The sequence below is a fragment of the Malurus melanocephalus genome, unplaced genomic scaffold (genome assembly GCF_030028575.1).
Source record: "Malurus melanocephalus ecotype Western Australia unplaced genomic scaffold, MMel_1.1 scaffold_673, whole genome shotgun sequence".
NCBI lineage: Eukaryota > Metazoa > Chordata > Aves > Passeriformes > Maluridae > Malurus > Malurus melanocephalus.
In genome coordinates this window covers 250786-263136 of record NW_026623905.1, presented here as the reverse complement: position 1 = coordinate 263136, position 12351 = coordinate 250786, and the positions used below count along the sequence as shown (strand labels likewise).

General features: G+C 35.4%; 1 protein-coding gene across 1 annotated transcript in view; it reads right to left on the bottom strand.

Annotated features, from left to right (window-relative positions):
* Positions 1–12351, bottom strand: part of LOC130584181 (connector enhancer of kinase suppressor of ras 2) — a gene marked incomplete at its 3' end in the record, with an annotated part of 168858 nt that overhangs the window by 50364 nt on the left and 106143 nt on the right. Inside the window, exon 10 of the mRNA XM_057384002.1 lies at positions 4692–4838. Within this exon, the coding sequence (XP_057239985.1) occupies positions 4692–4838 (147 nt within the window). The remainder of the gene's footprint in view (positions 1–4691; positions 4839–12351) is intronic.

Here is a 12351-nt window from a genome sequence, read left to right as displayed (position 1 = left end):
ACCATATTAATGAATACTCTGAGTTGCAAAAAGCAACCACTAAATTCCCCAAGGCCACAGCTGCCTAATTCAACTGTTATAAAAGCAATAACGAAAAACACAGGCTGAAAAATCCCTTGACTTCACAAATTTGGACATAATTGTAAAATACATCATGGGAGAACCTCGATTATCAGAAAGAGGTTGGATACTGATGAATATTAAAACAGACAATCAACTGACTGAAAACAGAAAAAAAAAAACCCCAACCAACCAAACAGCACTTCCTTTAATCAGGACACAAAAGGAAAAAAAAAAGGAGTTTTTTATTTCTGTACTGATTGACCTTAGAGCTGGAATTAATGTGCTTGTAAATACAAACTCATTATGTAACGGTGCATAGTATAGCCATAGGCTAATTATATTATTTTACTGTACATCAAGCCATTCAATTTCAGTTTCAGGACTGCTACACCAGACACACAGTTTTTTTCTTTCTTTCTTTCTTTTCTTTCTTTCTCTTTCTTTCTTTTCCTTTCTTTCTTTTCCTTTCTTTCTTATCCTTTCTTTCTTTTTTCTTTTTCTCTTTCTTTATTTCTTCCTTCCTTCCTATTTCTTTCTTTCTTTCTTCCTTTCTTTCTTTCTTTCCTTTCTCTTTCCTTTTCTTTCCTCTCCCCTAACCTTTCATATCCATTCTAAGGATAAGAATATTTATGTAAAGAATAAACATACCATGTTTCTGCTAAAAGCAAAAAAAAAAAAAACCCTTACAAAGATTTTAGAATTAATCAGTAATTATGTARCCTGCATTTAACTCCTAATTCATGGTAAGACTGCAATGTGAAGGCAGAACTGTTCAAAGCAAAACAGCTGAACATTCTAAGAAGCATTTATGCCAATTAAAAACCAGTTAATATCTGCATGATCTAAAAGCATTTTCCACACTTGGAGATCATGAATGTTTGGCTGGCATATGGTTAATGTAGATCAGTAACAGTGGGCAGAAAGCTCTTAAACATTTCAGAGTGGATAATTTAAGTCCCAGGCTGCCMTGTCACTCACACACAATTCACTGGCAGTACCTGCCCATTGCCTGAGCTGGAAGGTGCATTGAGCACTTTCCCAGCTCTCAGAAATATTTAATATCTCACCAYTAAGTCTCGTTTGTCATGGAGCTGCAAATGGCAACCTTCACRTTTGTTCTTCCACAAAATTACTGATTGAACAAGCAGAATGTAATTTACCAATAAYGGCCTGCACGTTACCCACTTTAATCTAAAACTCAGTTTCCAAGGTTCTCAATTTAAATACCACAATTAAAATTTCAATGTTAACGAGTATTCTAATTTAATACGCTGAAATATTTACCTTCTACACCCATGGCTGTTAAACATATTGATTGGTGGGATGCATACAAAAAACTCAAGTCTGATTTTGTGTCATTCTCCTTACAACAGGGCAAGTTTCCACCTTCCCACCTCAGTCATCACAATGTGATTTGGTTGTGGGACCACATTGTGGGGAAAAGTGGCCCCACAAGCCCTGATTCTGAAACTCAKCCAATTATTGTGTATGACTGAGGCCTGGGAAAAGAAAGGGATGTTAACAGCCTACATGGAGGAGGAATAACACAACCTTGAGAAAAGCATATTGGAATGTARAATTGATAAYGCAGGTGGCTGGAAATTATAAACATTACTAATACTGTAGCTTTTGCAAACTCACCAATTAYRTTCTGATTACTAATTAAACAGCTRTCTCTTRACCAATGTATGTTTGACACAAATGTATRCTCTGGTTGCTAAAGTGGATAAAAGAGGCTTAWCCCACAATAAACWWCTTCTTTCTTTCTGTTTTTTTCACMCACTTTTTGTGTGTTTTGTATCTATTCTTTTTTGTCRCTGTTTGGCCAGCAGYGACACCACATTTTTCCTGTGTTCACTCTATTTGCAGAAAYAAAAAGACCACAGTCTTTCTGCTGATCCTATTTCCCATTTTATCAGATTTTCATCCCCGTATCTCACTCTATAATAATCTTTCTGAGTATTTTGCACTTTAACAGAATTATTACTGAGTCATAATTTCCTTATAGCTTGTGTCTGATGAATAATGCATACAGTTCAATTACCTTATCTCTGGGATGATGGCACAGCTGTAACTTTCTCAATTATTTCAAGACATCCTGATATGGAAAAACAAGTTACCATAATCTCCCCCACTTGCAAAGGTGATGTTAAACACTGCTTTCTCTTATGATTTTTTTGGTGTTTGCTATCCCTCTCTCCTCTCACATCACCTCCCAAGCTTTATTAATGAATAGCCTTTATGTGAATCAGGAATATAAGAAATTTCAGATCAGCCATAATGTCAAATTGTTAAACTTACAGATTTTCTGACGATTTTTTTTTCCAGAATATTTGTTAAATAAATGTATTTTCTTCCTATTTTTGCAGCTATAAAATTACAGTGCACTCTGATTGCTTTTGCTGTTTGTTATTGATAAAATGTACAGTWCTGATTTCACACTTAGGCTACATTTCAACTTTAACATCAGCTGACCTTAACATCTGTTCAACTCTGATCTGCATGAACCAACAACAGAAATTTCCACATTATGCATCTTCTGAAGTTTGTCTGCATTTCACCCTGGAGCTTTTTCCACACTTTGCCTACTTAAGAAAACTGTTGTTTCTCACACTAGAATTATAAATTMCAACAGACACACATATGCCCACTGCAGTCATAAGCACTGAATGAGGTTCTGGCCTTTTCCTGGTGTCATGTTTGATAAAATCAGAATAATATCATCGTGATACCAGAATTATATATTCAATGTTTAAAGCATTTATATTTGCACTCATATTAGCCTTGAAAATATTAYATTTTTCATGCTGTCAGCAAGAACCAATCCCCCCCTTCTCCCCARTACTCCCATTTCTCCCCATTCCCCAAATCTTCAAGACTATAGAAAACCACTATCTATTGCTTTAATAAGCAATATTAAAACTGTTTCTGTCATCCAATACAGAGAATCTATATTCGAGCCAGCTTTCCAGATTAAAATTTATCATCAAATGTAGAGGAAGAGGCATGTGCAGGGTCCAAGTCACCATATCCTAATGTAGATTGGTCTAAAATAGGCCAAGATGAATGAAGCAGTAACTGATAATGCATGTCTAAAAAGGGAGTTTAAATGAGAAATGTGAATTACATGYAGATATTGACACAGTAGGTCTATGCTTAGATCATTGAGGGAGACCCAAATACCTGTCAGAAATTTCTGATGTGAGGTCTGCAGCATAGTTAATCTGGTGATAAATGATAAAGTGAAGCAAAATGGAGTATTTAAGAGCATGTCCCAATTCACCCAAAGAAATACCARACTCATCCAGACTCAGGATTTAGACTGAAAGCATTTCACCCCACTTAACACAATGATGTGTATTTTACATTTTTATTTACATTCTCACTAAAGCTATGAAAAAAGTGCAGCCATCAAGTATGGACATTCATACACTCATATCATGCATCCACATTTGCAATTTTATCTTCAGATGCTAATAAGACRTTTCTGGTTGAAAGTTTTTGTCACATGTGTAGTCAGTTCTTTTTATCTGAAAGGCCAAGATATCTCAATCATTTAAAAACTTAAGTTTCAAAGACTTTCACTATTAAAATATATATTTACTATTGCATTTCACTATAAAAATATATATTTACACACACACACACATACATATACACACACACATATATGAAAGAAGGTCTTCATGGCATTAGTTCTTTTTATGTATGTCTTAACATTTCAAATGGAATAGGCCCCAGATAATGGCAGTGACATTTCCATACCCCATTTTCCCTTTGTCCAAACTTTGCAGAAGTATTTTTTCTTTCAAATGTACTTGATTTTTATTAGACTTTTTAAGTGTGGTAATAAAAATGTCCCAAAGAATGCACTCTTTATGCAAACAAAATAAATTTCTAAACATTATTCTATCTGAACTGAATGAAAAAATGGATATTTTGTTGGTTCCATTGTTCATCAAATGCCTTCATCAGTCTGAACTTTTATTTCCTAAAGTAATCCACCACACTGACATTTTACCATAGAGTTAAACATGAAAGTTTTAATGAAACCATTCCATGRCTTTCAGCACATTCCAGGATTACTAAAATTAAGTGCCCAGCCAGACATCCCATGCTATTCCTCCTTACAAGACTTCAATCTCAAGGACAACTCTGACACATATATAACTTTATTTACATGAGGAAATTCTGATGGTCAAGTGGTTTATTTAATACAATCACCTTATATATGCTCCTATAAATGCATGAGTGATCAAACTGAGAATACAAACATTTTCCTCCCCTCTTTTTTGAGGTTATACTGTRCTGAGGTCTTCACAAGAAATTAAACTAAAATTTAGCAGTTTGTGAAGCATGTTTGTCTCTCCTTAGCTAGAAAAAATTATCTGAGACTATTTTTCTGCATTGTAGAACATTGGGATGATTACTTCTTTTTGAAAAGTTCTAACAGGTTTAATTTCAATTAAGCCTATGAGAACAAATCGCAGAGAAATAATTTCAGAAACAATTTTTCAATGTATACAAGAGTAAATCCATATGCTGCTGAGGATGAAGCACAATAAAGCATCATTGAGATAATCTATAGTTAAAATGATGGTGTATGACTTATGATTAAGCTTCATTACCTGCAGAGCAAGGGGCTTCCATCTCATATTTTTCAGTAAAGCTGGTGCTGAGGTAAGCATGCTCTGAGGTCGCTTTTTCAAAGTTAAGATAACACCACTCGGATCCTCTCGTAGTGCATTCACCAAATTTTTCAACTGCCACCCCACCTGGTAACCAGTAAAATCATTACAATAAAATTGAGGTACAGTATTCAATACGTAACGTTCCCTTTTTAAATAAGATTAGTAAATAACATAATAGGAGKGTATATATATCATAAAGGAGATAAACTCTAGAAATGTCACAAATTAATTACTGCATAAAAATCACAAAAATTAAAATAATTATTACAATGTATTAAGATGTATATGCATCATTTCAGGTTTTAGAATTAATAAATTACTGTAACGTCTCTGCAAATGCACATTAAATCTCAAGGTGATTTCAAACTTAGCTCTGGYACACAGACTTTAGAGATTAGGAAGTTAAAAAGCTCTGTCTTTTGCATTGACAGTTCATTTCAAAACTTAGAATTTTTTACTTCATGATTACTATTTAAAATCCACTAAAACCAGATGTAGTCATTCACTATTAATCCTAGGAGCTTACGCAAGTACAAACCAGCTCAGGAAAATCTTCTACTCTGCACACTGAAAATCAAGTCAGAACCACAAGGCCTTTTTTTAGAATAGTACCTCTTTTGTGATGATTTCAGAAACAAATACCATAAATCAATGAGAGAAATGTAGCCCAGTCACTCTATTAGTATTAGTCCAAAATAAAGTTTTCCTAATTTAATTACAGCATTTTGAAATATTCTAAAATTAAAACCTTGATTAAAATAGAAAGCAACAAGTCTTCATTTATTAATGGCAAGACCGAAATTTCTGAATAATTTATTTTGCATTTCTGGAAAAAGTACTTCAAATATTAAAACATTATGACTCATGACAATGGTTTTAGGTCTGAATAGTGCTTATTTACAAACTACCTATTGTGAAATTATTTACTACATTACAAGTATGCCTTTTCAAGTTTGGCACCTAGACTGGCAATACACAGAACCATAGATCCCTTCAAAATCTTGGCCTGTAGACTAGAAAGTGATTATTTTGGCAAACTTGACAGCTTTTAGCCCTCTTTTAGCTCTTTYCCCCAACCAGCCCCCGCTAAACAAAGTAAATTTTCCKGATGTGTAAAAGATCAGTYATGAATATTTTCCTTCTTTCACCARTTGTRCAAGAACATTGTCAAGAAGAAAATTATCCAACTGAGAAGCAGAAAAACGTAAATCAAGAACTCTGAAGTGATAAGGTTACTTTATAGCATGTCAGTACATTTGAAAAATCAAATCAGCAGTCTGAACAAAGAGCTCAGATTTCCTTAGCATTGTTATAGTGCAATATGACACAAATTYTTATTTATTACCTATGCCTAAGCAAGATAATTGCATGTAGGTTGTTGCTACTYACTTTGTACCTTACTCCCTATTACACCAAGCCTCATTTTGTTTGTCTAGTATCACTTATTTTAAGAACTGCTTCTCCCACACAAGCACATCACTTAAGCCAACACTAATCTTCCCAAGAACCCTGAATCACAGCCATGGCTCAAATCTCATCAACTCTTTCCTCAGCTCCTGTGAACCCACCTGTCCTGTTTGCACACAGCAAAGCTCATTATTTCCAGGATGCACGTCTACAATGAGATCATTGTACGCAAAGAAAAAGCATATTGATAACATGCATCTTTAKAGAATGTTTTTCTGCTTTCACAGATGGTTTCCAAGCATGCTGAAATCCTTATTTTCACTCCAATGTTCTAGGCATATGGCTATTACACTAAAAAAAAGTAAAACATGAGCTTAACCAACTCCAGCCCAATTCCCACACGCCACTGAAGTCTCCATTGTGTTTCAACAGCATGTATACAAAATATCTCCAAGTCCAAGTTTTGTGTCACAATATTATGATTTTATTTWAAAAAACTGCTACTCTTTAATAGCTTTTGTAAATAAACATTACTATTTACAATACTGTTTTTGTATTTTTAGAGACTTCCACCACTGCTTTTGATGCCTGATGATTTTTGCTTTTCCTTTTTACGCTTTCTGTACCCTCTATGCATTCCCCTGTACCCCTTAGCCCCCATGCTTATAATTCCTGATATTCCAGCTTAGTTTAGGAGTTCTGCTGGGCAGAGAGACCAAACATCCTCAGGAAGGGCTCAGTGTGCCCTGTGCTATCTTAAACCCGAGCTCAGCCTTGGGTGAAGCCTTCTGTCCAGAACATCTTGTGTAAACTGGGCTCTGGCCTCATCTGGGGAGGAGGATTCATTAGAATAAAAAAACATTACTACATTTGTTAAGTTTCTTATTAAAAAATCCTAGATAGATAAGCTAATTCCTGAAACCTATAAAACTTGTATCTTATTGGGGAAACCTAGATAGATATGCTAATTCCTGAAACCTATAAAACTTGTCCCCGTGCTGTACACGGGGGTGCATTCTGCCATCAAGTTGTGCACCTGGGATCCCAAATCCCGAGGTAAAACCCTTTTTATCCCCTTAACCATGTCTGTGTCATTATTAAAAACTGGCCTTTCAAGGCAACACTTTGAAGCAATATATTCCCTGTCTTTAGATAATGTCACTGTGGGCATATGCAAGATTTCATTTGCTATCCAAAATAAGGAATTAATGGCCTATAGTTCATGTAAGCCATCTCTGTACCTAAGCTACTGTACCCTGTAATTCTCCAAGGCAACAACCAAAGAYGGATTTCTGGAGCAGAATCCTTCTGCTGAATAAAGCAGCACAGACAACCATGAGGAGAACACACTTTGACCTCAGTTAAAGTCAAAGGATGTAAAGTTCTTCCCATTTAAGTTGGTAGGATGCTACATACTTTAAAGCCATCTGTTTCTCACTGAAATAGCCAGGGGAATATAAATAACATTGAGGCTTTTTGGTTACTCTAGCATTTAAAAAAATTATTTTAAATGCACTTTCATACTTTGCAGAGATAAACTGCCTCATGTATTTGAAATATGATGCCTTACATTGCAATAAATGGGAGATTATTTAGTCTCTTTATGAGAGTTAGGGGGATTAAAGAAAAAAAAAAAATCACTTCAAAGCACTAAATCTGATGTATTTAATTTAGAAGCTCATGAATAAAAACAATTTAACTTAATTTTTCGCAGTGAAATTCTGAGTTTACTATAAATTTCAAATGAAGGTCATCCTCTGTTTTTATCTAGTTCCCTGACAAAAGTTTTCTAGCTGTTCAGACAGGCCTTGATGCCTTCTCATAATCTGAACAGAAAATACTAAATTGTCCTAAGAGGAACAAGTCACATAAGAGGCAGTCAACAATCAATTGAAAGAAATCAATGTCCACACAGGAGGCCTGTTTTTCAGTTCCAACACAGTTCAGATACTCTCAAAATTCATATTGACACAGACAAAACAATTTTATTTGAGGAAGTCAGGTTGGAAAGAGGAAAAGGCAGTGACTATAACTGAACAATAAAACTCTTCTTAAAAAACCCACTTCAGTCACAGGCTGAATTAAGTGTGAATTGATTTTATTCTCTCTTAACATCTCCTTTCTCATTACCACAGGTAACAATTTTCAATTTCTAATCATCAAGTTTTTGGACAGAATTTTCAAAGTTCCTATCATATCATTTATCCTGCTCCACGTACTGCAAAAAAAAAGAACAGTAATAAGAAAGTTTTGATACTGGTTTGAAAATTCAATGGACATGTAAGAAAACTGTATTAGCCAACAACTTTCTTTATAGTAAAATAACCTGAGCAATTAATTCTGAAAAGAGAGCACTGTGCTGACCAGGTGCYCATTTTTAAAGGCCAAGGAAGTTACTGTTGCTTGCTTTAAAAGCCCCCATCTGCCACCTGGAAAAAAGAACACACCTCTGAGCAAGTTGAGATATATTTTAAAAAATCTCTATGTTTCTTTGGCTTTCAGCAAACATATCTGGATGACAATATTACAACAGCCTGAAATTAAACTTTTATTTTGAATTCCTATTCTAAATTGTCAAGAATTTAACTTTTAGATAATTACAAGTTTCCATAAATAGTTACTTTTTCCCCCAGATGAATCTATTGCCCCCCCTTATGACAAGCTTAAAAAATTGATAATAATCTTCCTTTCTTTCTTAAAGTAAGCATGACCATTCATTGAATCTTTTTTTACCAGTATTCCCATCCTCCTGTGCTAATTCATGAGTACTGCTGTATGTTATGGTACAGAAAGGAAGTATGTAAAGTGTTAACATGCAGACAGCTCAAATACAATTAGATKGACCTAAACCAAATATTTTTTAGGATGCTACAGCCTGAAAAATCCAGGACTTGCATACCCAAAGAACAGCTACATCATTTAAAAGCAGTGTGCAAACCCAATACACAGCGAAACTACATCATAAAAGTCAAAAGGTAAACAGAAGCAAGTTCATATTTTTCCAGGCTTATTTCTATTCAAAGGATGACCAGAATCCCATGGAAGTTAATGAAAGCTTTCTGCCTTCAGGAAAACTTCATTTTTTCCATTACTTTAATTCTTTCCTCACTTGCAGATTTGTAAAAGGTAGTAGYAATATCTTTATGCTCTTGAAGGAAAAATTAACATCTTGCTGCTAAATATAACCTGCAAAGCCATGTGCTTTTTCTAACTAAGTGAATATGCAAAATCTACTTGAGTGTCTAATTTAAAAAAGTTAGTGGACTGGGGAGATAACCAAAATTCTTTTTTTTCAATGTTGCCTATAATTAGTTGCATGCACCCAGAGTGCTTTGACTTATCAACCATTTCAGGCTTCAAATTTTTATTCATTTTTCAGCTAAAAAACCTGAGTAATTTCTAGGAGGGAAGTGTATTAACCTTAAAGAATTTCTATGTAAAACACCATCGTGCATTTCATGACAAAAAAAAAAAAAAATAGTGCACAAGCATATAATAAAAACCCCAACACTGCACTTCAAATAACTATCAAACATAGCATGTTGTTAAGCAGCTCAGAATATGACAAGAAATTTAACAGCTTCATGCTGCTAAATTAACAGAATGATTTTCATGAACACTGGCCAGAAACAAGGACAGTCAGCTGGTAGCCCCATGAAAAAAAAAATGTTACCASCAAGTATCTCCTTCCCTTATCCCAGCTGCAGATGCCTGAAAAGGCTGAGAATTAATGAAAATTAATGAAAAGCCATAGCTCTTGTGTTCCCAGAAAATATAACTGGTGAGRAAASCACAAAAGGATGTTTCCAGCATGGRMTATSACAGAGATGAAAGCTGTGTCTGTATGTGGTATGGGAGGCAGGGTCAGAAAAGCAGAAAATCCCTTATCAGGGATTTATCCAGGTTCTTAAGCTAGCATGATAATAGCATCCACAATTGCATAATGGTTTTCTCCCAAAGAGGAGAGATTAATAACATTGTGATTGCATAGGCTGCAATTCTAATTAAAGAGTACCTTGGCTGTATTATTTAATAATCAATGCAATTTTTTAATTCRATGTTAAAAGGAAGTTCTGTGCATMCTTAGAATGTCACTGATCACACCGCACTGTATCCTTGTCCAAACTCACAACAACATAGTTTGGATATAAAGTACATTGAAGAAAATCACATATTTTACTTGAATAATTCCTGATTCTTCACTAAAACTTTTGCACACTACCACCAAACCATGAAATAAGTGATTTTTATATTCATTTTTAGCTACATAAACTAAAAATCACAATTAAGAGGATCTCCCAAGAGTAAACTAAGTTAAGATCCAAACTGAGAGTTGTGTGCAGAAATCACTGCCACTCATTAAGCTGCCCTAAACAYATTTCCTTGTCAGAAAATGTATCTGACCCAGAACTTAACTTCTGATTTTACTACCTCTCTCCTTTTAAGTATTTACACAGCTAAGTACCACCATAATTCAGCAAATTTGACAATATTAATAACATGACCACAGTGCACCTTGGTAAAGGAGGCAACCATCTGTTATCCATARGGGAACTAAAACTTGATTTATCCAGGAACACAGAATCAGTTCTGTATTGAAGCTTGGACACTGATAGCAATGCTTACCTTTCATTTTGTACTGATACAAYCAACCTCCAGCTCAGAGCTACACCACTGTTTTGCTTTTGAGTCATTGCTAGAACAACATCCTAGAACAAATAAACGAGCAAATTTGTTGGAAGAGCACAGACTCCAACTTCACGGGCTTGATTATAAATTYTACAGACACGAAGATCAGCCACTAAGTACAATTTCTGAGGAAAAAGGGTCTCATTTCTCCATTTCAGGATAAGGCTCTAAAAAAATGGGGTTGCCTCCAGTTCACTCAGATTTGGTGTACCTCTGAAATTCGAAGCATTTTCCTTCACTTGGGTGCTTGCAGTGATTTGCCATCTCCAGCATGGTAATTAAAAGGCATCTCTCTTCAAATAGGAGTACAGATAAACAGAAAAAGGTACTGGTTTGCATTTAACCTTCCATCCACTWGCAGAACATGGATCTCTGCATTATTTATCCTCAGAGGGACTAAACTCAGCCTTACAAATGCTGGGAAGGTGTCTCAAGCACCAAGATGTGCATAATTTCAGGTTYATGGCCTCCTACAGGGGCAAAGCACTGATGGGACTATGCAAATATAAACCCCAACCATAAAACAGGCAAGAAACCATCAGGTCCTTGTGCTGGGATCTGGAAAATGAGGGTTCTGGTGTCAATTCCCAGTGATCACTTTTTTTTTGTGTAATATAAATACAATATAAAGAACAAAGAAAAGGGTATGAGAGCCACGTTGTGATGAGCAGCTCTACACCTTCTTCAGCAAGGAAATTAAATTCCTATGAAAAGAGTCCTTGCTTGGTCTCATTTTCGGAGCTCCCAAGGGATTTATGGAGAGCTCAGGTGCTGACGGATTTCAGTGGGGCTCCTGCCAGAGCCAATATCTCCCTGRCCTAAGAGATATTTCAGGTGAGTGTTAAGAAAGCTCAGGTGCTGAYAAATATCTAAGCAGGCACAGAGAGCTGGTGGCACGATCTGGAGGCTCAGGCAGGATTTAGGCAGGATTTAGCTCACACCCTGGTTTGTCACAGATTAATGGATTATGGATTGAATGGYTTCCCCCTTCCTTGCAGGGGTGGAGTAGCCAAGTTGTCCATATTTCATGTGGCATAAGGAATGTGTTCCTCAGGAGTGACCCTGCAGAATTAACCCCCAGCCACATCTGCCTCACAGTGACTCATTTTTGTGGCCTTGTGCTTCATCTCACAATGGGAATTTGAGCTCTGTGTGTGTGCACTGCATAGGCTCATATTTAAATACCCCAAATGCTTGTCCTGTAATTAAAACAATATATAAAACACATATATATATATAAATTTTTGTGTAATAAAAACACATATATAAATAATTTTTTTCCAGATTAGATTTACATTATCACAACTTAAAATTTTTAGAATGATTCCAGTGAGTCAGTAATTCCAACAGTCTCTGACTCCCTCCAGATTTTCAGTGTATAAATAAATCACTTGAGATCCCTGGCTGCCCTGCAGCTAAACAGTGCTGCTACTCTTAGCAGATGTTTCTTGAGACTGAATTCAGATAGTGAAAATAAATTAACACATGTACAAAGAAAAAG